The sequence below is a fragment of the Cuculus canorus genome, chromosome 2 (assembly GCF_017976375.1).
Source record: "Cuculus canorus isolate bCucCan1 chromosome 2, bCucCan1.pri, whole genome shotgun sequence".
Lineage (NCBI taxonomy): Eukaryota > Metazoa > Chordata > Aves > Cuculiformes > Cuculidae > Cuculus > Cuculus canorus.
In genome coordinates, this window is record NC_071402.1 from 134,842,915 (window position 1) to 134,870,082 (window position 27,168).

The 27,168-nt window shown below is 41.0% G+C and overlaps 1 protein-coding gene across 6 annotated transcripts in view; it reads right to left on the reverse strand.

Moving 5' to 3' along the window:
* Positions 1–26,086, reverse strand: part of PPP1R9A (protein phosphatase 1 regulatory subunit 9A) — a 141,999-nt gene extending 115,913 nt beyond the window's left edge. For 4 of the 6 annotated variants that reach the window (XM_054057174.1, XM_054057173.1, XM_054057172.1 and 1 more), the window contains exons 1-2: positions 25,805–25,983; positions 23,297–24,984 (exon numbers count right to left, since the gene is read on the reverse strand). In XM_054057174.1, coding sequence (XP_053913149.1) covers positions 23,297–24,763 — 1,467 coding nt within the window. In that variant the 5' untranslated portion in view covers positions 24,764–24,984; positions 25,805–25,983. The other 2 variants (XM_054057171.1, XM_054057170.1) reach the window with 2 other exon arrangements.
* Positions 26,087–27,168: the final 1,082 nt, after the last annotated feature.

A 27,168-nucleotide genomic window follows, 5' to 3' on the forward strand; every position in this document is an offset into this window, starting at 1 on the left:
GCCTATGGCAGTGACTCACCACTCTCACAGTGAAGAAATTCCTCTTTATGCCTAGTCTAAATCTGCCCCTCTCCAGTTTATACCCATTGCCCCTCGTCCTATTACTACCAGCCTTTGTAAACAGTCCCTCCCCTGCCTTCTTTCAGGCCCCCTTCAGCTACTAGAAGGTCACTATAAGGTCTCCTCAGAGCCTTCTTTTCTCCAGGCTGAACAACCCCAACTCTCTCAGCCTGTCCTCATATGGGAGGTGCTCCAGCCCTCTGATTATCTTTGTAGCCCTCCTCCGGACCTGTTCCAACAGTTTCATATCCTTCTTATGTTGAGGATTCCAGAACTGGACACAACACTCCGGATGAGGTCTCACAAGAGAGGAGTAGAGGGCAGAATCACCTCCCTGGACCTGCTGGCTAATCTTCTGATGCAGCCCAGGATACAGTTGGCCTTCTAGGCTGCGAGCACACATTGCTGCCTCATGTTGAGCTTCTCATCAACCAGCACCCCCAAGTCCTTCTCTGCAGGGCTGCTCTCAATCACATCATCCCCCATCCTGTACTGAAATTGGGGATTGCCCCAACTCACACGTAGGACCTTGCACTTGGCCTTGTTGAAATGAGGTTCACGCAGGCCCGCTTCTCCAGCCCGTCCAGGTCCCTCTGGATGACATCCTGTTCTTCCACTGTGGCAACTACACCACTCAGCTTGGTGTCATCTGCAAACTTGCTGAGGGTGCACTCAATCTCGCTGTCAACATCATTGATGAACCTATTAAACAGCATTGGTCCCCGTACGGACCCCTGAGGGACACCACTTGTCACGGATCTCCATCTGGACTTTGAGCCATTGACCACTACTCTCTCAATACAACCATCCAACCAATTCCTTATCCACTAAACAGTCCACCCTTCAAATCCATCTCTCTCCAATTTAGAGAGAAGGATGTTGTGGGGGGCCGTGTCAAAGGCTTTACAGAAGTCCAGCTAGATCACATTCGTTGGTTTTCCAGTGTCCACTGCTGTGGTTACCCATCATAGAAAACCACTAGGTTGATCATACAGGACTTGCCCCTGGTGAAGCCATGCTGGCTGCCACTAATCACCTCCCTGTCCTCCATGTGCGTTAGCACAGGTTGTAGGAGGATCTGTTCCATGATCTTCTATGGGAGAAAGCATGTTTGGGTTTGAACTTGATGAGAAAAAACCGTGCCTTTAATCGCTACAATCTTCCCAGTCACAGAGATGAGGCTGACAGGTCCATCGTTCCCAGGATCATCTTTTTAAAAAGGGGCACAATGATACCCTTCTTCCAGTCACCAGGGACTTCTCATGATTGCCATGACTTTTCAGATATCATGGAGAGTGGCTTGGCAACCACATTGGCCAATTCCCTCGGGACTCTGGGATGCATCTCATCAGGTCCAATAGACTTAACATATGTTCAGGTTCCTCAGGTGGTCACGAACCTGATCCTCCTCTAGAGTGGGAAGGGGTTTACGTCCCTAGTCGCCATCTTCTTGTCCTATGACTCAGGGCACATCACTGGCTTATATTCAACTTGGTGTTCTCCAGGACCCCAAGTTGCTCTTCTGTAAAGCTGCTTTCCAACTGGGCAGCATGGAGTTGTTTCTCCCTGGGTGTAGGACTTCACACTTTTCTTCATGAGGTCAATGTCACACATTTCTCCTGCTGAGGTTCCTCTGAATGCAGCATGATCTTCTGACACATCGGTCTCCACCTAGATTTGTGGCGTTAGCAAACTTGCTGAGGGTACACTCTGCCCCATCATTCAGATCATTACTGAAGATGTTCAACAAGACTAGACCCAGTACAAGTACATTGCTAGTTTCTGTACTCTAATTAGATTTTGAACCTCTAAGCTCAGCCCTCCAGCCAGTTTTTAGCCCTCCCTGTCTGCTCATCCAGCCCACACCTCATCAGCTTCTCTGTGAAGATGTCATGTGCAATAGTGTTGAAAGCCTCAATGAAATCAAGATAGACAAGAAGCACTGCTCTCCTCTCATCCACTAGGCCAGCCGCTTCATAAGGTGGTATGAGGCTGGTCAAGCATGGCTTCCTCTTGATGAATCTATGCTAACTACTCCTGATGAATTTCTTCTTTATTTTAAACGCTTTTAAAGTATTGGAAAACATCACATCTATAATCAGGATTTTAATACATAAAAGTTACCATAATTAAAATCTGCTTTAGTGTAAACTTGCACCAAGTGAGAATCCATTATTTCAGTCTGTTTTCTCCTGATTTTTAGGCATCCTGGGTTTTTTCTGAGTAACAAAGTACAAGTCATACAATTCACCCACTTAAAAAGTGACAGAAGTGATTCAACACCAGATTCTATACACACTTTCCATCAACATCTTCATTTTTCAAGAGATTTTCCATGAATTCTAACAAAATTCCCTCTTAAATCCTGTCACCAAATCTTTGGTCTCTAATTATTAGAATCTTAGTGGGTAACCATAAGTAGACTAATCAAAGAAGAAAAAAAACATTTCTTTCCAGCTGAGTATATAAATCCTGCTATTTTTTTTCCTGTCAATTAAGCAGTTTGTAAACTTAATGAAGCTTTTGGGGAAAAAAAATCCTACGAAAAATTCTAGAAACTCTTTGAGTCTACCTAAGTTTTCAAGATGAACCTTCATTACCTGAATTTTGGAATAAACATATCTAACAATATATGAAAGCCCTGATTACTCTCAGGAAATGCTTCAATGACCTGAATGTGTCAAAAAGAGGGAGAAGCAGACAATCATACTGAAAAAAACACAAATGAGAAAACAGTAGATCAGTTATTTATTGTACCACTGCAAACAGAATATTTTTTTACACAATTCAGCATATGCTTAAAATTGATGAAATTACTTTTTAAAAAATCATTTGTGTCACACAGCTTATGATTTCGCTATATAAACTGTCAAAAAGCATCATCCCTAATACACTGGAAGACAAAAGCATAGATAGTTCTACTTAGAAAGCCAGATACTGCAATGAAGACTGGTGGGAGATGGAGCTTTCTCTTATCAATAGTTTAATTTTTAGGCAAGATCCCCAGAAATAACAGATAGATAAGTTTACATTGAAAATAACACATTCTTTTGATTTTCAGAATAACATTATTCAACTTCCAAATGGGAAATAACACCTGAAAAAAATAGTTTAATAAATCTTGATATCATTAGAATAAACTACCAGAGGATAATAAGGAAAATTATTGTTTCTAAGATGTGCCCACAAAACTGGATGCAGCTTTTAGTGTTCGTTTGTTATGTAAGTCAAACAATGGAATTGTAATAGTGTGGAGATGAACACAAGACCAGCATGGTCACAGTAAAAACTAAAGGAAAAGCTAAAGGGGGGAGGGGGGAAAGAGGAGTATCTTTTTGTTCCTTTTTGTTCCTATCTCACTGAAGACAAGAAAAATACTACTTTCAGGATAATCTGTTCCAAGGAAGCCTTGACTGATGTGGATAACACATCAGTAGCACCAGGGTAGGAGCAAACCCCTCTTAGCGACTTTGTGCAGCAGCTATGCCACAATTATTCACAGAGACATTTCTGAACTACCAGTATGCAGTTAAATTCTGCTGCTACCCTGATTCAACAGCTGCACAATGTCGCCTCAATCATTAATAAACAGCTTTGTGCCTCTCCGTATTTTTTACTTTTTATTTCCAAGCAGCTGCTCATAAGAGAAATTTACATTTTTACAAAATATATGATAAGGTTAATCCTCTTTGCCATGTTTTCAAGGACTAAAATGAAAAATGAGCACAACATTTTGCTTGAACCTAAAAAAAAACCCTCTGAAATTCTGATAATTCTGGAACAAAGAGATTAACATTCTCCAATTAAGACAGGAGAAAGCTTTCTCCAATTGATTTGCAGGCAGTACGTATTATTTCATCAGTTCAGAGATTAGATGTGCGGGTAAACTGGTTTCCAAGGTAACTGGCCTAACCATGGGGAAGTCATCAGGGTGATAAGTAACTCAAAAAATTTAGAAGGTACCATGCGGAAATAGAAGTTGCTGAACTGTAGCTATTCAGATAAGCCCAAGATCTACTTATTTTACACAAAGAAGGATAGGATTATTTAGAACAGTGTTTCTAATTTTTAAACTGCCAGGTCGTAAACAGTGCCTGAAAACCTGACATGGGGCCAGAGGAGATGAACTCCTCACTGAAAACTACAAGCATGAGCAGGAGATCAAGGCCTTCAGTGCTCGTGCGACGCAAACTGCTTCCCAGGTTTCTGCTGCATCGCTGTCAGCTACAGCGAACCACGGACACAGACTGCAGCAGCAACAGGAAATCTGAATATTGTTTAATATAAGGGAGATAGCTGAAGCATGAGTTCTAGGCTTTCAAAGGTCCCCAGTTAAGCTTCACTACAAATGCCTCTGAAAATAGGTGAACACAACAACATTGAACCAGAAGAGTTTGTTTCCAGGTTTTAGAGCTTTAGGCAAGGCAATCTCTAGAAACAGGTAGTAACACAGCAAAATATTTTGCTTATTTTTGTTTAATTCATGTGTGCAGATTTAAGTATCACTAAATACAGTACTTGACATCTGCAATTTTTTTATGTGGATTCTATGATTCAACCAATGTTTAATTTGACTGTGCAAACTAGAAGGCGCAAGTGTTTCAGCCACAGATAAACCTTTCATTTGGAGCAAATTAAAACATTAGGCAGAAATAAGAATAGCCAACCTTAGATTGTGCCTTCTAGGTGGTGTACGTGGCTACACAAACTGCACAACACGGATCTATTTGCACAATCAATCCACACTGCAGTATGGCAAAGGCAAAACACAACCAATATACGCTTACAGACAAGGTTTTAACTGAAGGCATGCATATACACACACAGGCAATCTGAGGAAAAAAGATGATTTTGTATGAAAAACAGGAAAGTTCCTCCCAGTCTGCTGCCACTGGCAGCACAGGGAAGAGAGGACCATTTTCTTCTGCAGAGGTTGAAGAGTGGCTTTCCAATGCGATGAGCTGCTGCCAAGCATCTTGTTTCCCAGATGGGGAACAAACTCTGACATGCAGCCAGGGCCTAAGCCATCAACACGGAGGGCATGTGAGGGACAAAGTCCATCTTTGTGTTAAGGCATAAATTGGGCAGTTCGCTTTATTTATGTTAAATACATCACCATGGCATATTATATGCAATGGATTCACTTTTGTTACCCTACACTGTGGGAAACTTACATTTTTTTTCCCCCCCGTGCTCCAAATAGCATTTCTGAAAGCTTCTGAAATGACCTGGGAGAAAAAAGACCAGCTCATAATATCTAAAATACTTCTCAGAGCTCAATCCTGTAAGCTGCTTCTCAACTAGAAACACCATCACCTATTGCAAAAATTCAGGGTCTTCTTTAAGAATATAAACTGAAATAGCTTTGCACAGCTGTGCACTCAGTGCAAACAGTCCTAAACCACATCAAATTCTCACATGCCATCACATGCTGCATATGCACTGATTTCTTCATTTGCAGTACCAGGAAGAAAGTTTAATAGAGCAGCAAGATAAGCCCTCATAATGGCAAAAAAATATTGTGCAGATTCAAACACAAAATCCTTCAGATTACATAATTACTCTGAAAACTACTTAAAGAACACAATAAGTAACACATTTTCTTAAGATAGCCATGGGGCAGGGACCCCAAAACCAACCTTTTAGCTTGGCTAAGGAGAATTCATTGCACTAGGGGGAGGCACTAATTTACATTTCACTAACAGCAGGATTCTACTGTCCTTCTACATCTGCCCACAACTTAGCAAAACATAAACAAAAAAATCAAATCATAGTCTGTTGCACAGAGTAGCAGAAAAAAAACCTCCTGGTTTTATCATCCTGTAATATACTTAAAAGATTGCAAGTCCACGGATCTTCTCAATGGGATGGAAAAATCTTATTATCTTAAGAGTTTTACATCAAGCTTCCCAGCACCTCCAGTTGTGGGTTAGCACAGGAAGAGTCACTGTACTTGCTGTGTAAACATGCTTTAAACCACCACAGGAAAGAGAAAAAAAGGCCACCATCTATAAAAGACACATGCTGCCCCTACAGAATGACATAAAGATGAACCAGTCATCCCCTCCAACTGCAGGGAAAAAATTCTGATTCCTCAAATGTTGCATTCTGATAAAAGAAGCTTAGCAAAAGTCTGCACCGGCAACAGACATTTATTTAATTGCATGGAGGATCCTAGGTGCTCAGTTCAATCATGAAAGGAATTTTGTGTTCAAATCGGAAGCTAAGCTACATCCTTGAATTACCATAAATAAAATTCTGTGAAAGCATCAAACAAGTTCACAGTCTCTTGTTGTGAAAAATATATAATTATTAGCAAATTCCATAACCATTCATCAGCAATCGGCATTTGGAGAGGCAGGCTCAGTAAGGAGAATTTGCTTGGTTTATTTTATATAATACATAAAATAAGACAAAGTATTTTGACTACATGGCAAAATAAATTAGTCTTTTACTAAGCACCAAACAGCTACAACTAGATGCATTTAGTACAAACCCGTCTTGTTTAATTTTAATTCAGGTACACCTAATTTCAAATGCTGCCTGCAGCAATATATACAAACATTCCCCATGACCATACCCCCACTCTTAAATCTCTTGTTTCCTGAACACAGCTTGATACTGTTATGGAAAGGAAAGGAGTCCAGATTCTGGGAACTGTAATTTGTTTCTGACTTCTATTGTCCAAGCATATCATTATATGCATGAAAGATAATATATTCTAACAAGTATCAAGCCATATTGGACTGCTGCAGAGAAGAAAGTCAGCACCTTCATAAAACCACTAAGAACTCAAAGCATAGCCTAGACCTGCTTTCTTTCACTTCCTCTATATTAATTTCAGTTTCAGTTCTGCTGAAAATATCGACAACAAACCCACTCTTGTCAGCCAAAGTCACCACATGAGATACAACTCTGTGCACAGTACATCACCCACCATTTTTTAATCTCTGAAGCCTGGTTTCACGGTTAGTAAAGAACTGTGACAATGCAGGAGGTGTGCTTTGGAGATGCTGAAGACTGCACAGAAGTTCTCTCAAATCTAAGTGGTGAAGGACAGAGCAGAGCTGTAGTGAAGGCAGGAGGCAAGAACTCCAACACAGGTAGCTGCAGCTCCTGGCTCTTTCCCCAGATTTCACCTGTACCTCATTTACCTGTAGGTCAGTGAGCACACAACATAAACAGCGAATTATATCTTCCTTCTAAACTGCAATATTATTATATCAATTCATCAGTATCATCGGATTCCTCAAAAGAAGTTATTTAAATTTTACAATTTTTATTGTTCATTAAAATTTGAAGGTCTCACCTCTACTGCTCTCTCTTCCGTTAATCCCAGTTGCATAACTGAGTATTATTTCATCTTCCTCTACCCATTTCTCTCCCTACTATGTTATCTGTTGGGCTTATTTGTATTCATTATGTAGACAAAGACATACTGTAGACACAAAGTGAATACCTCAGTAAGGGCCTGACTGTGTATCAAAACCAGGGCAGCTTCAAGACATGAATAAAAAAGCCTACCCTGGTTATCCTGGGTTTAAAATTATTCTACCATATTTATACACTGATGTTTTATTTATCTTTTTTCCCGCCTTGGGACAATGCTCCACATTCAAATGAATTCAAAGTGAAGTTAAATGTTAGTCTTTTGTCACTTCCCAGCCACCACTTTCAAATAGCATAATGTGAGAGGCAACCTAAAGGGGAAAAGTCAGTTTTCAACTGATACCGTGACTGAAGAAAACCGTGGGGGAAAGCATCCAGAAAAGGAGCCTGGTTTGAAAAAGAAATGCTATTTATTATCACTAACTGGGGACTACAATCCAGTGAAGTATTAATTGTCTTACCAGTTGGTCAAAGGAAAACACAACATATATGTACCAACTAAATTACAAATCTGGAGTTGAGAACATAAAAACCCTCACAAAATCCAAAGGGAAATTAAGTTGCATTAGTGGTGATGCTCCACAAAGTAAGCACAAACACCAACCAAGGCCCTGTCTAAAGCCAAGAATCAATTTATTGAGTACTGCAGTCTCTCTGACTTCTTACAGCCCTAATAAGAGCTGCAAACAGATGCCTCCCCTTACTCAGGGCTCAAAGCCTACAACTGCCTCCCGAAGACAGGCAATCATTGCATTTGATCAAAAAAAAAAAAAAAAACAGGAAAACCTAACTCACTCTGTGAAAACCTGTCCAGAAGAGGAAGAGATGGCAGTGGTGCACGTTGTATAAAAGGCCAAGTGCTTATACCACTCATCTGTTATATATTTCCATTATCTTAAAGTCAAAGAATCTCACTTTATATCTAATAGCTTCTCTTCTATTTCATTTTAACAAGCCTTTCAGCAAAACTGAGATTGCAAAGCTGCCTTCAGTGCAGAAGGGGAACAGGCTAAATATTAACCTACACAATTCTGTTACCCCTTTTCCAGTGCCAGGACCTGCAAATTCTTTCTGTATAGATTGCTCTTTTGGTCCCATGTTCAACAGTAAGAGTGGAAGGGCACACAATGTAACCTACAGCACAATGTTTAGGTAGATGCTGTCCCAGAAAATGATGGAGGGAGGTCTGAGTCCCCTTCCTAGGCACGTGTTCCAATGATGGTTATCCATTCTCCAAGTTCTTTCATTAACTGCGTGGACAAGCAGTTTTCATAAAACTTGATTACAGATTCACAACACACCTGAAAGAGCTGCCAGCCTCGAGATGATATACATGAACTCCAAGATCAGCAAGTAAGATACCCCTTTAAGAGGTAGTAAAGGTTTTCTGAGCATCTCCTTGATCAGCTTATCGAATTGTGATAGGATCACACAAAGCAGTCTCCTTGAACAGTAATTAGTCTCAAGAACTGCTCTCAACTGAAGGCACTACACTTCCTTTCATGAAACTGATGCCGTTTGTTAGAAATTGTCACCCAAAAAGTAGCTTTGCATTTCTTTATTTCTTTAAATACTACCAGATGCTGAAACTGTTTCCAGAAAAGCATTAGTTCATGCTTCCGGTATGAGATCTACCTCAAGCAAATTTTTTCTGACACAGTTCTTGTAACTGGATGAAGGGACCATCCCAACAGCACTTAGCATAATTAGACAGCAGACTACATGCTCAGCACACTTTCAGGCTCCTTGCAGAACAGATGGCAATTCCCAGGGCTGGCTGCTTTGCGAAAACAGTCAGAGCACAGGGTAAAGGCCAGTACTCCCCACAACTCTCAGATTTCAGGTTTTATCACCACAGACAGTTTGCTGTAGCTTCCTTTCTTTTTTGTTCACTCTCTTCTAGCTGATGAGGTGTTGAATCTTTCTCTTGCAGCAGACTGCAGGCAAAGCTACACATTCTTCCTGAACCATGATGTGAAATTAAGAAATGTTTCTGTAGTGCAGATCGGCATCAGTAAGGCGAGACTGCTAAATAAGTAACACACTGCTAAGTCACCAAAATGGTTCTGCAGATGTGTTCATGTGAAACTTCCACATTGCTGTGACAACACAGAAAAAACAAATCACTTGAAAATCCTCTATTCCACAACGTGAATGTTGTGATCTCAGCCAGAGAACACCCTACAATCTCACTGCTAGGCTTTTAGCAGAGGTGGCAAGTGCACTGGCAAGTCATGCAGAAGTTCCCCTTCACTCTTAATGGTCATAACTATGCCTCCATTTTTAATAAAAACTCTCTAAGTTATCTTCATTTGACAAGCTTTTTAACATTAATTGCCACCCTATTAAGCTGTACTACACCTCTATCAAGTTTTGTACATTTCAAACCTTCCCATTCACTTTTGCTTCACTGGAGTTCACTTGCTGCCACATGCCCACAAGAAAAGGGAGCACTGCCTGTCAGTTTTGCAGTTTTCCCTATGCCTACTCCATTCAACACTGCCAAATACAGTGTAAGAGCAGAAAAATTACTATCTGCATTTTTCTTCAGGTCATTGCCATCATCATGTCTGCCCACTTGCCCTGTTATCAGTGCATACTGATACCTTATTTTCTATTCCCTATGTGCTAACCAAATGGTGCACAGGATGACATGGGACTCATGGTGTTGTAATGACAATTTCCAGCATGGTCATCTGCCTATCTAGTACAGTATAGTCTGCATAGTACAGTATAGTATAGGTCAGTTTGATATTCCATCATATGCCATCAGGAATTCTTCCATGCAAGCTCAGTGAACTGAATCAGACCCTGTGTTGTAACTCATGCAAATCTGCTATTAGTACTACTATGCTAATTTACGGATCAAGTTCATGGCGGTAGCATGACAAAGGGCTGCACAATGTCACAGAGTCCCAAAAATATCTTATTTCTGATGGTAACACTGATGTCTGCACTGAATACATGGATATGGATATTAGCAGAAGCAGATAACTCAAAGATATTTAAAACATAACAATTATTCTACAATTCTACTTTTTTCACTTCAGAAACTTAGTTAAATCTGAGTTCTTAAAAGGGGGGTGAGGGGCAGTCCTCCTTTTCCTTTTCTGCTGGCATTTTATTCAGGTACGGGAGACAAAAGATAAAATTTTGACCTTCACTTTCAGAGTAAAGTAATCCAAGCCAGTCATTAAAAGACAACTGTTATTCAGAAAGTCACCAAGTGATGCTTTATCTGGGAATCCCAATGCTAATAAAAGACAAAGAATTTGATCTAGTGTTTCATGCCTATTGTACCACTTCAAAGAGAACAAAAAATACCTCATACCAGAGAGAAGTAACACCATGCTTACCCTTAACAGACGTTTTGGCTGCACCCTCCTAGGAGGTTTAGCTTGCACAGCAAAAAATCTTGCAGCTGAAGCAAGCCCTGCACCCCTGGGAGCAAGTTTATCATCAAAGAATAAACTAGTTTTTAAGACAAAAATTTCTCTTCCAAAGCCTTTTGATGAATTACCACTACAATATTTTATTAGCCAAATAGCTGCCTACACAAATAAGTTTGCTCTTATAATTCTTACTTTTCTAGGTGTACAAGTGTGTCTTCTAAAAAGGGGTGGCAGTAGTCTACCCGTAAGTGTGCCAAGTGAAGTAGATACTCCACACGACATCACCCAGAGAAGATGCTTCCTCTCCTCTCAGGTGTCAGCCACAGTTTTATGGAAAACTGTGATGGAACATATGGCGCATCTAGATTTTGTTGTCTCACACAATAAAGAAGCAAGCTATCAAAAGCAGAGTGACATCAGATAGAAAGACCCACTAAGAGAGCAACCAGAGAATGAAGAGCATTTACCTAGCCTCCATGTATACACATTTCACACATTATTTATTACAAATAATAAAACAAGCAAATTCCACAGATAACGCTGTAACAAAATAAAATCAGTGGGAAAATTCTTCATTTCTCAAGTAAAGAATATGCTCTATGTAAAACAATGAAAAATTATATATGGGGGGGTAGAAAACAAGCAAAAACTACATTTAAAAGAATATCTATGAGATAGACTACACCATTTAGATAACATCAAGAAGTCAACTAGGGCAAAACCGTGAAGAAAGGGTTCAATTGCTTCTTTCAGCTAATGCCATACTGTGGGACTACTGAAGCAGTGTAAGTGGTTAGCTCTCAAAAAAAAGACTACAAACCCGCCCTCTGGCTTCTTTGAGCCCTAAATGCTGCAAATGTGGTGCTACTGTGTACCAGCTGCATTGGTTTATGACAGGCAGGACCCAGCCAGGGCAGGGTGCTGAATGCTGATGAGGCTCTAGCTCAGCCCACGCTCTAATCCCAACGCCCAGTTGGGGAAAGAGACTCTCACCGCTCCACCTGACAAGCATCCCTGTGCTGCTGGGAGCTAAATCCGGCTTTCTCAAACTCAGAAATGTGCAGTTCTTAATGGCATGGATTAACTACAAGGCTTCTCCAGGGCTTAGAGACACAAGACAGCCTCTAGACTAGAAAAATAACATAAATAAAAATTATATGCGGTCACAGGATTTGTTTCAATACATCCACTTTTAAGCCAATAGAGTGAAGAACCATTTACTTCATACTACTCTCTGTCTTTCTGTTTTAATTCATTTATTCAAAGTGCTACTCAAAAACACTCCCACTAATCTCTCTCACACTTTATAAATTGCTGTTGGGTCATTTTCAGCAATAAGCATTAGCTTCTCTTCTGGGAGATCTTGAGCTTTACAAAATCAGCAAAATGCCTCTCTCCCACCATTATCAGAATTTCATAGATAAACTAGAGAATGATAGCAGCTCAGTACATTTTACGCGATGAATAATTCTGAGATAGCACTGAAGGTATACAGCAAAGTGTGGAATTATTTACAGGTTTGAACAGAGCTTTTGAGTATTTTGCCTCAATCGAGAGCTCAGCTCGCGTTCCCCTTCCAAGCAGAGCTCACCCAGCTGTGGGACAGACACAGCCACGCAGATTTCAGCTACTGCTATATGCAAAATGTTACTAGGTTTTGCTTCTCCTGCAAATGAACACCATCCCCCTACTGTCTTATTTTTGCACATGCTGTTTCTAATTTCTCCTCTTGATCATAAATATTTAACTAATAATATTTGTTTAAATATTTTCCTAAAATTGTTTTGCATTGTTAAATGTTGCTTATAAGGTGAGGTGATCCTGTTCATGCTATACTACAACAAAAATAAATAAAAAAATCCCACCCTTATAATTCTTCCTTAGACAGCTACTGTAATTTGCAGCAGTGGGTCTAGGTTTTCATTAACAGGAAACATTAAAAGGCTACTTTCAATCCTTAAACTAAACTTCATTGTTTGTAATTAGAGATAAAAATTCAATCTGTATTTTATAAGCGTTTGTTAATATACTTACATATATTTAAACATTAACTATTACAATGAGAGAAAGCCTACTGAAGATGCTGCATTACCTTTGGACTTGCAAAACTCTTATAATATGACAAATAAAATGAGAGGTTACTTAGCATACTTTACAAATAATAAAAGAATTTGTTTTGGATGCAATTTAGCTGCCTCCTTTACCGAAGTTCACTATCAGGAAAATATTTTTCTGATTTAAATGAAGCCACAGAACCACAGGATGGTTCAGGTTGGAAGAGACCTTTGGAGATCACCTGGTCCAATCCCTCGGCTCAAGCCGGTCCATGTCTAGACAGTTTTTGAGGATCTCCAAATGAATGTCCAGATGGAGTCTCCAAAACCTCTCTGGGCAACTGTACCAGTGCTCAGCGACCCTTGCAGGGAAAAACTGTTTCCTGCTATTCAGAGGGAAGCTCCCACCCTTCCACTTGGACCACCCACTGCTTCTGGTTATGTCACTGGGTACCACAGAAAAAAGCCTGGCTCCATCCTCTTCGCACACTTCTTTCAGGTTTTTATATGCATCAGTAACATCCCCCTGAGCCTTCTCTTCTCTAAACAGTCCCAGTTCCCTCAGCCTTCCACACAGGAGAGATGCTCCAGACCCTTCATCATCTTCATGAGCCTTTATCAGACTCCAGTTTCTTGTAATAGGAAATCCCAAACAGGACCCAGCACTCCAGGTGTGGCTTCACCAGCAATGAGCAGAAAAGAAGGATCACTTTCCTCGACCTGCCTGGCAACACTCCTCCTAATGCAGCCCAGGATGCCACAAGCTTTCCTTGCTACAAGGGAATATTATTGGCTCATGTTTAACTTGGCATTCTCCAGGACCCCAGATCCTCTCCTGCAAAGCTGGTTTCCAGCTGCGTGGCCCCCAGCATGTACTGGTACATGGAACTGTTTCTCCCCAGGCGCAGGACTTGGCACTCCTCCCTGTTTTACTTTATAAGGTTGTTGTCTGCCCACTTCTCTGTTCAGCCAGTTTTCAATCCACCTCACTGTCAGATCATCCATCCCCTACTCTGCCTGCTTCTCTATGAGGCTGTTATGTCAAAAGCTCTACTGAAGTGAATGTAGACAAGATCCATTGCTCCCCCTCATCCGTCAAGCCAGTCATTTCATTGTAGAAGGTTATGAGGTTGGTCAAGCATAACTTCTCCTTTCTAACAGCCAAGACCTACAGGTAATGACCGTGTCATGCACTTGTACTAAACCACAGTAAGCAGTTATTTTGGATCTGCAGCTGGTAAGATTGGAAATTGCTTTACTGGCCACACAGAAAAAGCAAAAAAAAAAAAAAAAAAAAAAGAAAAAACCTGTCTGTTTCATGATATTTCCCTCACCTTATCTTAAATCAACATGAATTAAATTTGCAAAACATCAGGGTGGCAGTTCTCAGTCAACCTACAAGATTAACAGAGGGGAAATAAAACTGAGCAACTACTTCAGAGAAAAGAGACTGAGCAAAGAGGAATGAAGAGCTACCTGGTCTGGTGGTCTCAGCCTCCCAAACACCACACTGAAACATTCTATTTGTCTCAGTTCACTTTGCCACACTTCTAAATTACCACCTTTTTTGAGGGTGCTCTAAATCTCTAGATTCATGAGTTCTCTATGGCTTGCCCTTGCAAAAAATACAGTATTAAAATATTCAGAGTATTCTGTTTAAGCAGTCAATGCACAATAAAATGTACTGGATAACTGCCAGAGTCAACATTAATAAAGAGGTATCCTTTGGCTTCTAAGGCAGCCAAGCTAATAGGTAAATATTTAAATACATTAGAATCTACATAATCTAAATATGTCATTACCTAACTATAGCTGAGTCTGTCTTAAAGACAGCTTATAAAGATGTAAAGACGATTACAAGCTGGATAAATTTGGGGATTCTTTTTTATCACAAAGGCCATGATCTAGATGAATTAGACAGGAGTTTGATAGCATGACTTTTAGAAGTCTCTATAGCTTATTTCCTTTAAACATATAATGTAAATGGTAGATTTGAAATACAGGTATTTTATCAAATAAAAGGCACTAGGTCTACACGCAGCACAGCCTGAATATTAAAAGATATCCTTTCAATGCGAACCAGCATCTTATGCCCTTGACATTATGCACTGAATACTGAGGCAGATGGAAACTGCAGAGAGGAACATAAAAAGTTACAGATGTGCACAGACTATGAAGTGCAGCTGCATGTGTAATAACACACAGCAAACAGGTCTCCATAATAAATACTACATTCACATCTTCCACTGACTTTATCATATGGAAATATCTGAGTGATCTGACAGGCCTCTTGAATCAACTCTAGTGAGTGAAATTAGCTTCTGCTCTCACTAGAATACTTTCTGTATAAAAACAGACACCAGAGTAGCAGCTATCACTCCGTACCATTTAATTACAGGAATGTAAGGTACTTTTTTTAACAGATTATTTGTGGCCTGCAAATTCAACAGTGCTGAAGTAAACTCCAGCCGTTAACAGAACGAATAGACATTGTTAGACAATGCAGCAATCTACTAGAAACATAGCAAAAGAGAAGGAAATTGCCTGCGTCATTGCTATTGCAATTCTTTATTCTTATTTGGAAAATGCCCAATTCCACCTTAAAAATGGAACGCTGCCCCTTAGTCTTCAGGTGCTTTTTTCCTTATGACTATACCAGAGATGCAATTATGCTCTTCTTCAGGCTTTGCCATTCCTCACTGAGCAAGCTAGATTTCTTAAATCCCCTGTTTTATCATAGAATTAACCAAGAAAAAGCTAGATTAAGAGCAGCAAGTTGCCACAGCGTTTCCTGCAAACCCATTTGCCTTAAGCAAAATTCACCAGACACGTTCCAGATGAAGTCTCCTTAGTGAGCTATAAAATGACACTCGCAGTTCCCTATTGCTACCAAAATATTTTTCTTCATGTATCTAGAATACTATTTCCCTTCCTCACAGCTGCATCACACCATGGGTTACTGCTGTCATTCTATGCAAGCGAGTCACAGAGTGGCTTCCTCCTTAGCTGTCATCCCCTACAAATGAGTCACTAGTTTACCGTGAAACTTCCTGGCTCATAAATCCACCCTCACTACTCAAGTCTTCTCAGTCACCCGTATTTTTCTGTAATCCTATGCAATGATAAGGCTTTCCCACTTCCCATCAAAAGCAAGTGTCATTAGTGTGCTCCAACTTTCTGAGACAGAGCTACTGAAATTTTTAACAAGGTCTCCTATCTCATCAAAGGCAGACACTAATTTAGCCTGACATATGCTAGCTCTCATAAATCCATTTACATGTATTCCACTTTTCCATTTGCCTCCCTGCCTTTGATTCTTTTAAAAGTTTTTTCTATTGCCTCACTACAGAAAAAAATAAAAAGATTAATTATTTTCAAGCTGCCAGAACCACCTCTTCCCCACTCTCTGAAAAACACCTACTGCACTTGCTCTTCTGCAGTTCAATACTGTCTACTTTGATGGTGTTCTGCTTGTTTTGAAATGTTTGTTACAAGAGTTACTAAAATACAACTTTCACCTAGCCCCCTACAAACCTGAGCACTAGGAACCTCTTAAAGTGAAATGAAGATGAAACCTACCAGTTTCACTGTTAAGAGTTTCCACCTGTATGGATTTATTTCACTCAATATAGATTCCATGTTCAACATGACCAACTGTACCAAAGACAAAGGCAAAATATTAATATAAACTGGAGTTGATAGCTCTAACCATAATCTCATGCTCACTGTGTAACGCCCAACTTCCTTTCTTGTTTCATTTTTAATGGATAAATAGCTTTTCACTAGTTGGATTACTTTCCTTTACAAGGTCAAACTCAGCTTGACTTCTGGCAGTACCTTATTCACAATTTAAGACTTCTGAACTCTATGACAGTCTTCATTTTTCCAATAACCCCTCTTGCCACTCCTTGCAAGTTCTTGGCTGGGTCCTGATGTTCTCTTTGGCTGGCTTTTCTTCTGATTAAGTCTGCAATTATTCTGTTTTTTCTTGCGATGCAAATCCTACGCACTTTTTCTAATTCTGAATCAAAGAGGTTCCAAGAACCCCACCATTAGCTCCCTTAGCTCTTTGGTTCAACTACTTTCAAATCATTTCTCTACAGTTTCTCAGGCTGCAGTTTTGAAATTCAAAACCATTAATTGGAAAACCCTTTCAATTTAAACCACATAAACCTCTGATGCCAATTATTCAATCCAAACTTGGTTTCTACAAACCATTCTAGAATGTCCCCAATTCTTTTTAAACCCAGTTTACGGCAACACTACTTCTTTTTGGCTCAATAACTGTGTGTGAACATTGCATCCAGGAATAACTTGTTCCTAGAATTAGCAGTAAAATTATGACCTATACAAGAGTTGAAGCTTCCACAGCATATTGTGGCAGGCAAATACCTTTATTCTGTCTAATATATTGCAATAATACCATGAATACTTAATAAAATCTTTTGCATCTGTAATTAATTACTGTGTGTTAAAAACTCATCCAGTGAAAGTACACAACTCCAACACAGTAATACACTTCACATATAAGATAACCACATAGAACACTCTTACCTTTTAATAATCAAAATAACAACTTCTTCTGGAATGCTTCATCCCTTCACTATTTTTTCTTTATCTAAAAGCACCCAGCTTTTAAATCCTTAATACTTACTTCTCATTCCTTTCTGTGACAAATATGCATAAAGGTTCCACCTTTCATAACAAAAGTAACTGAAATAAAAGACCAGGCCTCAGAAATACTCCATATATCCTACCACCAGAACAAGGAATCTGATTTTACACTGCAAACTTCCACAAATAACTAAAGTTAGCACCCAAACCCTTGTAGTACAACATATTTTATTACTGCTTAAGTCTGTACAACTTCCCATACTTTACAATACCTGAATAAAGTATAAGATTGTTTTACGTAGCAGAACATACACGTCTCAAGCTACCCAAAAAGTATCTCAGTATGTCAAACACAAGTCAAGATTAATGGAATTAATTACCAACTTGCTGCCCCTTTTAGAGAATTCAAATACCAGCATAAAGTTCAGTGATTTATTAACATTACAGGAGACAGAGCCTAAGACCACCTTATACCTAGTTTCATGCTTCAGTCAAAACTATCATCCACTCCTAATGTAAACATGCATCAATACAGGACCTAGAGTAGAGAACCAAATTTAAGGAAAGGTAACTATGCCTTCAGTGACCTCAGAAGGAAGCTAGAGATCTTTCTTTAGCTCTAAGATTTCTTAACTAACCTACTCAAAGTAGATTAATTTATCAGATTCCATAATAATTTTAAATCTCATAGAGCCCCAGGATCTTTCTACAAGCCCTGACTTCCACATCTGCCTTCAACAAGCGTTCTAACATCCACCGGGACTATTTTATTTACAGAACCATAGGCTCACTGAGGTTGGAAGGGAGATGTGGAGGTCTTCTAAATCCAACTCTGTACTCAACTAAAACAAAAAGAAGGGGTGGCAAGTTCAGAGCCAGGCACTGTACATGGGTAATCTTTACTTACGACATCTATGATCTAAAATAGTTCATCAACATTTTAACAGCAACAGGTAAACACTATGCTAAATATTGAATCACGCATAGAAACACTTTTTTAAAACCAAAACCTCAAAAATCCAGCATACTTTGATGCTTACCAGACAAAGAATAATATTATTTTAGACAGTAAAAATTTCCAAAGTAATTCCACTGTCAGAGTCTTTGTTTGTCACTATTTAAACTCCCAAACACATTTTAGTGAGAGAAATCAGGAATAACTAAAATAAAGATTTGCTCTATGAAATGATTTTTAGTAAGAAAAATCACCATATAGTTCATAAGAAATCTGAAAAGAACTGATGTCATTTATATTTTACACTAAGCTACAGTCATGGCATTTCTTTTAAAACCTTTCCAAAGGCTCACTTTACAAAAAGAGAGAGAAAGAGAAGCATGAATTCAGACTCCTGAAGAGCATCTGAACAAAACAATCCAGGAAACTGAAGTGTTGTACATTACAAGATTCAGTCACGCTACACAACAAAACAGAAGAAGAATATATGCGACATGAACACGAACGATCATAATCCCTTCATATGCAGTTAGCTGAGGCACGGAAAAGCCATTTGCTATATCCCTTCTACTCCTGCAACCCTCTCACCCACCTAACCCAAAACCTAGTGAGGTCTGTAGAGAGGTCCCTTCACCACCACTGCACCCTAACAAAGCTTTATGGAGCTCCAAATACTGCAACAGTAGCTTGGGCTAAAAGCCCTCATAGCACTACAAGTTACCTGCTGTCCACCGATCACATACTACCCAACCCTCTCCAACCCCTCAACCAGGTTGGGCAAGTCAGCAGAGCAGAAAGTCGCAAAATAAAGCTCAGCAGGAGCTACTGACTGCTCTTAACAGCTCTAAATGGTTAAATATGTACCTGGTGACAGAAATAGGGCACCAGGCACATGTTAGGGTTAAAGACACAGCCATCAGCTACCAAGATACCAGATATTTTAGACTTGGAGAGAGTAGAAGAGGTGAGTGAACTTTACTCTTCTGTCCTAATTCTATCCAGGATGTTGGAAGTGTGGGTCAAAAAGGACTATGATTTGGACAATCAATACATTTCCATCTGATAGAATGTAGAAAGCCATGAGCTTATGATTTTGCACTACTGGCAAACCTGGTTCAATTAGCCCAGATAGTCTGGGAAGTGGCATATAACCCAGCCTGCAGGAAACACTGCAAATCTCAACAAAAGTCCACTAAACCACAGAGTTTCTGCTTTTTTTTGCATATAATAGAAAAGCATACCTGGAAAAAAACAGGGCATGTTTTTTTCTATTACACATTTACTTATTTATTTCACCTCCTACACTTGCCTTGGAGAGTTTAGTTCTATCCCTGAGCAGAAACACAACACCCCAACAACAGAATGGGCCAGTGCTGATGAAGGCCTCTATATCACTACATAAACACTTAAATCAATGTGCACGTCCCTTATTTAGCAACACACTCATGCCCACTCTCACTCTCAGTACTGTCTCTTGGGCCCTTCACGGCTATTTTTTACTGAACAGCACCAGGCTGACTTAAGCTACCACGGACACATACAACTGCTCACGTGGTGCCACTCGCCAAATACCTAGAAACAATCCAAGCCTGCAATGGCCCCTGGACAGCCCCCTACTCCTAAGGAGACTTTCAACAGAGAGGAGATCAGTAAATCTATCCCATAATCCTAAAGCAGAGTAAATGGTCCATGGAGCACAGGAACTGTGATAGCGGAATTGCAGACCATAACAGAGTAAGATTTCCTTTATCTGCTGACTTGAGTCTTTCTCTTTATAGCGAGTTTCATGATAACTGGATCTTTTTCCTGCCTGGGATATGAGTAGAATTCACTCTTTATCAGATTGATGAGTACGACTTTATTCATTCATCCTTCTGCATATACTTCGTTACTTTTCATAGCATTTCCCCTAAAGGGACAGAAAGGATTCCCCTTGGTGGTAACCGAAATCTCTTTACTCTTCACTCTCAGCACTCTTCTCATTTACTTCTCACATATCTTGGAAAAATAGTTCAAAGAAGTTTATCTAAACCCGCTGGTAACAAGTTTATGACAATAAATACCAACCTATTTCAAAAGCTACATTTTCAAATGCCAATTTTTTTAATTATTTCAGAGCTTACCTGCAGGAGGAAAGTGGATATACAGTATTGTGAAATCAGCACTAAATACCTAGAGTTTGTGTTGGACTTTTTACACCACTATCTAGCAGAGTAGTTAAACACAAATTGTTTCACTTGATAAAGACAAATCAGAAAATACTCCTACGTAACTCTGTATTCTCCTCTCTCTCAGTTAAGCTATGCATTAGATGGCATCCAGGAAAGAATTAATGAGATCAGTTATGCCCACTAACACACAAAATTGCCTAGAACAGAAAAATCTAAAATAGCTGTTGTGTATTCAGTGAGCTAGCATCATCCTCACATAACATATGGGTACAGAGAGTGATCAGGTAAGTTCATCCACTAGTACTGTGTGAGGGACTGAACATGAGTCCTCCTTGTCCTCTGGGCTGCTCATTGGCACCAACTTGTTGGGCAGAAACCGCTTGTCAGAACCGTTTTGCAACCTCCTGGCAGTATGCTGAACCAGCATCCAGGAGGCCAACAGATCCTTGTAACCCTTCAAGGACCCAGTGGGAGAACATTCCAGCTGACTTCCTGGGTCTTTACCCACAGCAGCGTGGCTGGACAATGACCTGATGCCACTGGCAGCCCACAAGGGCTTACACTGCTGAAGGAATTACTGAGCACTGTGGATAAAAAGCAGGAAGGCTCAAAAAGCAGCTTTAAATTTTCCACAACTTTTGCTGCACTTCTTCCTTCTGGTGCAAGCCTTCAACATGGTCTCACTTCTGTTTCCCCACATTACTAACAGACTGCATGCACTGGAGGTACCCAGGACAAAATGCAGGGGATCTCCCATTCCCTCCTACACTGTTCTCTCTCAATGCAGCTCTTATTCTGTTTTCTTCCTATCTACAATAACAATGCTAAAATAATTAAAGCAATGATTCTTTTACTTTGGATAAGCTTATTAAGAGTGCTTTATGTTTAAAACCATGACAAATGTACTCTTCTAGAGGATTTTCCTGATGGACTGTTATTATTACTTGATAATGTGTAATTTGAAACGAACATAGCATGAAAAACTTGAGAAGAAAAGAAAAATTGTATAACTAAATAACTGAGAGAATACTGTATAGTGCTTGGCCTGACAGCATGATTCAGGCAGATAAAACCATTAAGTATCCTGAAGTAAGGATGTCAGTTAGGTCTTTCAAAACAGAAACCTAACCATCTCAAAAATGAAATCAGTGGAATCACTTTCTGAATCGTTATCTTTTGGAACCGTAACAAATATGATAAAACAAACCTCTACACATAATTGGTAGATCTCTCAGAAGAGAGAACATCTTGTCTGTTAGTACAGGGAAGACGGTGGAGGGACAATGTTCATAATCCTTTGGAATAAAAGTTTTCTCTATTTCATCTCCAAAAAATGAAAGAAAAGCAGCTAGTTTAATCATGGGAATAATCTACAAGGAGGACAAACACTGTTAGAATTTTTGGTCCACGACGCAAGCCTGAATTAAAATGCTAACAAAAAAAACCCAAAAGTCCATTATCTTGGCTCAGAATATTTTGTTTCAGTGTAAAAAGCGGTTTTTTAGAAGCATGAAAAACACAAGGCTGTTCCCCTCCCTCCACCCCTCAATAAACAGTTGTGAAAACCCAGTTGCTTTATTCAGATTAGAATGTCCTAATACAAATATACATCTTTTCCTAACTTAAAGCATGGACAGATTTTGTAAATCAAATTACTTCAAGTTCAATAGTGAAGCCTGTTTCTTAATTTAACATTTTTCATCACACAATGAAAATACAGCTGAATACAGATCGTTAATTTACAATGTTTCGACTTCAAGTACTCCACCATATATGCCTCTTCCAAGAGCCACTTCTGGAAAAAAAACAACTACAATTTTGAACTATCCATTTTAGACCACGTACATTAAAAATAACTCGGAAGCAAAACATTTACACTTAACCCTGAGACTTAGTAGTGAAAAGCTGGCACAACAAAACATGACAAGTTATTCCCTCCTGAACTGAAAATACTTGAAACAACATTCTTAGCTTTAATTTCAAGGTGGTTAAACCAAAAAAAAACCTCTGCAAGAAACGTACCCTTCATTAGATATTTCTATCAACTGACTTTGGCCTTTCTGTAGCAAGAATGCATACTAGACATATGTATATTAATGTTTAATAAAGTTTTAAAGAAGTGAAGATGCTACTAGAAAAGATTGAAGTAATTCAGCCACAGAGTATTAACAGTCCTCTACTATTGAGACAGAACCACATTGTATTCCATGACACAGTCTTTAAATACAGGGACTTAAAGAACATCTGATGAGAGCTGAAGAAAACTCATCCACTCTAAAGAAGCTGTGATTTCAAATGAAAAAAACAAACAGCACAAAGGTCACCAAAACCCCACTTCTACATTCACCACACAGTTACAGTTCAGTCATATAAGTCAAAACATGCATATTAAAATTCTCAAATTTCACAAACACTGCTATCATTCTCAATTTCTGCTGGCTTAGTCAGTCATCAAGTAGTCTAGGCAATGACACAATCTCATCAAGCTCAGCTTCCTTAATTCATTTAAGATTATGTTCACTGGCTGACTGTAATAAAAATGTGTATTGAAAGATCCTCTGCAACCTCTTCAGCGCTGGAATCAGCTGTCAAAACCTGCTTCAAATAAAGTTGCTTTTGAAAATGAACTAAACTGCAGAAAAAAAACATAGGAAACTTTACCTTAATTGGAGCACGGCTAAACTGTATTTTCCTGTTGGCTGGGATTTCATCTTCATCTGGCAATCCATTAATTTCAGAATATTCCATATCAGGTTCATAACAGTTATTTTCATCGCTGTCATCCTGATCATCCTGTTCGGTACCTGTCTCTCCCCAGTCAGAATTATATCTCGACCGTACCCGATACACATTGTAGTCAGAGTGCATGTACACGTGGGAACTCTGAAAGTTATTCACATGTTCCTGCACTTCTTTTTCACTTGCCTCATCATAATGGGACTCGATAGCATCTGAAACAGCATCTGTGGCAAAATCACCACCTGAAGCTACGTTTCTTGGTACTTCTGCAGCTTCGGGTCTATCAAAGATACCCTCTGGATGCTCTGACTGTTCCTTTTGTTGCAACAGAACTCCTGTATCTGTTTTTGACTTACTCCTAGCACAGATGTCCACAGACCTTTCACTGTCAGGTGTGTTGACCAAATCCTGCTGACTTGCTGCAGTTTTCTCAACAGAATCAGCGCCTGCCTCTGTACTCTTCTTTATTTCTTCAGTTGGTTTTGAACTTGCCAAGGTGCCTGTGGATGTCTTCTGTCTCGGTGCTGAAGGCGTGCTGTTCTGCTGAGAGTTCTCAGCAGGCGTCAGGCCGGTACTCTGTTTGGCTGGTGGAGACCATGTACCAGCTTCTTTCAAAGGACTGAAACCCTCAAGGTTCGCAACTGGGGAGGAGATATTTGTGACAGTAGATGGGAGGTTTAGCGGGTAGTGACCAGTTACAGAGTATTCTTCATTGTTCTCTGATTTTTCTACAACGATTACGTTGTGTGAGTCAGTGTTTTCAAAAACCGCGCTGAGCTGACTCACTGTCGGAGAGACGGTCTCTGTCCTTGGGCTGAGACTGTCCAGTGAATCAGTGCTGCCTCTGTGAGACTTAGAACTGCACCATTCATCTGGAAGCTCATTGGAAATTACTTTCTCTTTCTTTGGAGAATAGCGATTTGAATGTCCCATTTCATGAGCGTTTCGCTCAAACATCTTCCGAGTTTCAGTAAACTTGGAATAAGAAGGACCATCATGGATAGTATCAAACCTACTAATCCTTTCTGAGACGGATGACTCCAATTTTACGATTGAACCATCTGCTTTTTCTACAAATTCTTTGGGCCTAATTCGTCTTTGAGGTGATGGAGGGCCACCCTTCCCCCTGATTTTTGCGGTAACTCCAGCACTTTCAGTGGGCTCCATGCCCATCTGCATAAATAAGTTCTTAATCCTATTGACATTTGAGCCATATTTCCTTCCCCTGCTCTGCGAGGCCTCTCCTTCCTCTTTCGTTTTTGGGTCTCCATCTGATTTTGGTTTGTCAAAGGTGCTTTTCAGCGCCTGGAACTCAGTTCTGTAAGCATTCCTGTGAGGAGAGGCACTTCGGAGGGTTGATCTTTCTCCTGAAGACTCAGTTTTCATCATGTTTATGCCAGAAGCACAAAACCAGCTTACATAGTTTCCGTGGTACCGCTCTCAGCAGTCTGTCACAGCTGTGATTCTGCTTGAGGAGTGTTTTTCTCAGGGGGCACTGCCCTTCATCAGGGCCATATTCAACAGATCTGGAGGCAAATACCTAAACACATGCAGTCAATTCTGACAAAGCAGCACAACCGAGGACTCTCAAGAACAACGGCTGATTTAACCTGCAATAGAAAGAAGGGGATTTTCTGAATCATGTACTTGTAGTACTTGTACTTCTTAAACCTATGCTGCAACTTCCATTTATATCCATCTGATTTTACATCCATCTGATTTTTACATCTAATCATAGAATGACCAGGTTGGAAAATACCTCTTGGATCATCCATTCCTATCTGCCACTAAGCCATGTCCCTCAGCAAATCTGATCCATCCGATTATCTATCTGATTTGCTCACAAATGAATAGTAGAGAAAAAAACCCAACCTAACACTGCAGACACACGAGGACTTGTCATTACAAACTTTTTCAAACGGATTTGTGCACGATTTTCAATCTATAGTATCATTCCATAGTGAAAGAACTCAACATCCCCAAATACCCCCAAATCAAACCTCCGCGTTGCTGACATCCAAGTATAAAGTAATGCATGCAGACTGACAGTTCTGCTTCCCTAAGGCACGGCGAGACAATCCTTGCTCTCTCAGAGAAACCGAGCAGCGCGAATGCCATCAAACGCAGCACATTCAGAACGGGAAAATCCAACAGCAGCTCCAGGGAATAAGAAAGACGGCACCCAAAGTTAACACCCCCGGTTGACACGGCAAAGAAAGTGGAATCCAGCCTGAGAAAGTTGCGGGTCGCCGCGGGCGGTGCCTTTCGCACCTGGCAGAGCCCGGGGGTGCCTGAGGCGGGGCGGGACCTGCGCGGCTCCCCGAGCGCCGCCGCCCGGCCCCGCACCGGAGCGGGCAGCGCCTCCTCGCCCCCCTCCCCAGCCAAACAAAAGCCCGGTGACGGCGCCGAGCGTCTCCCCCTCCGCCTTACCCGGCCTCAGCGCCGCTCGCCCGCCGCCTCGGCGGAGAAGGACGGGCGGCAGCGAGCGCCGCAACACCCCAACGCCATGGCGGGCGGCGCGGCCCCGCGCGCTCTCCCTCTGCGGGGGGGGGGCGGGGGGAGAGGAGCCGCGCGCCCGCCGCGCCGCGCCGAGCCGCGGGTGACAGGTGCCTCACCTCCCCCCGCGCGCGCCGCAGTGGTTCGCTCCGCCGCGGGGATGGGGAGGAGGCGCCGAGCCGCGCGCGAGCCCCTCCCGCCGGGCAGCGCGTGGGAGCGGAGAGCGCGTGGGGCGCGCGCGGGACGGGGGCGCGGCGACGCCTCGCGGCGGGGGGGGCGGAGGGCGCCTCAGGCGGCCAGGAGAGAACCGGGGGCGTCTGTGAAATGGGCAATCCCGGGAGGGAGGGACTGCTCATCGCGTGGCAGCTCCTAAGCGAAGTTTATTAGATTAATAGCATAAATATCCACAAAAATGGCCTGTGGGCGCTCGGCAGATTCTGGAAACTGTTGTGGGAGGTGACACTGCCCATTGCAAGGGTGGAACTGGGTGATCTATAAGGTCCCTTCCAACCCAAACCATTGTATGATGTGAAAGGGCCCTTTCAACCCAAACCATTATATGACTCCCTGAACTTTAAGGTCCCTTCCAATCCAAACCATGCTATGATTCTATGATTCCATGATATATAAGGTCCCTTCCAACCCAAACCATTCTAAGATTCTGAGTCTGAGTCTATGAGTCTGTGATTCTATGATACGTTCCCTTCCAATGCAAACCATTCTATGACTCTGATCTTCAAGGTCCCTTCCAACCCAAACTATTCTATGATTCTATGATATATAAGGTCCCTTCCAACCCAAACCTTCTATGATTCTGGGATCTTTAAGGTCCCTTTCAATGCAAAGTATTCTATGATTTTGTGGTTCTATTTATTATGTACACAGAATTGAGATAGCAGCCACTGGAAATAAAGACATGAGGTTTGGGATTTACCAACTTAATTTGTTAGCTTTAATGGGAGTGGAGAACAGGTGCTGTGCATGGCTCCGAGCAGTCACAGATGTCTGCCTCGGTTTCATATCATTTGCACCAAGGGTACACAGCTGAAAAGATTCGCCTTGGTGAGGTTTAAATAACCAGCATGTTAGTATTGACAGGCAAACAGCATGTCATGGAATGGTTTTGCTTGGCAGGGACCTTAAAGATCATCCACTTCCAATCCCCCTACGATGGGCAAGGACACCTCCCTCTGGACCAGGCTGCTCAAGGCTCCATCCTGCAAAATCCTGCAAAACAGAATGAAAAGCAGAAGGTCAAGGGAGGTGATTCTGCCCCTCTACTCCTCTCTTGTGAGACC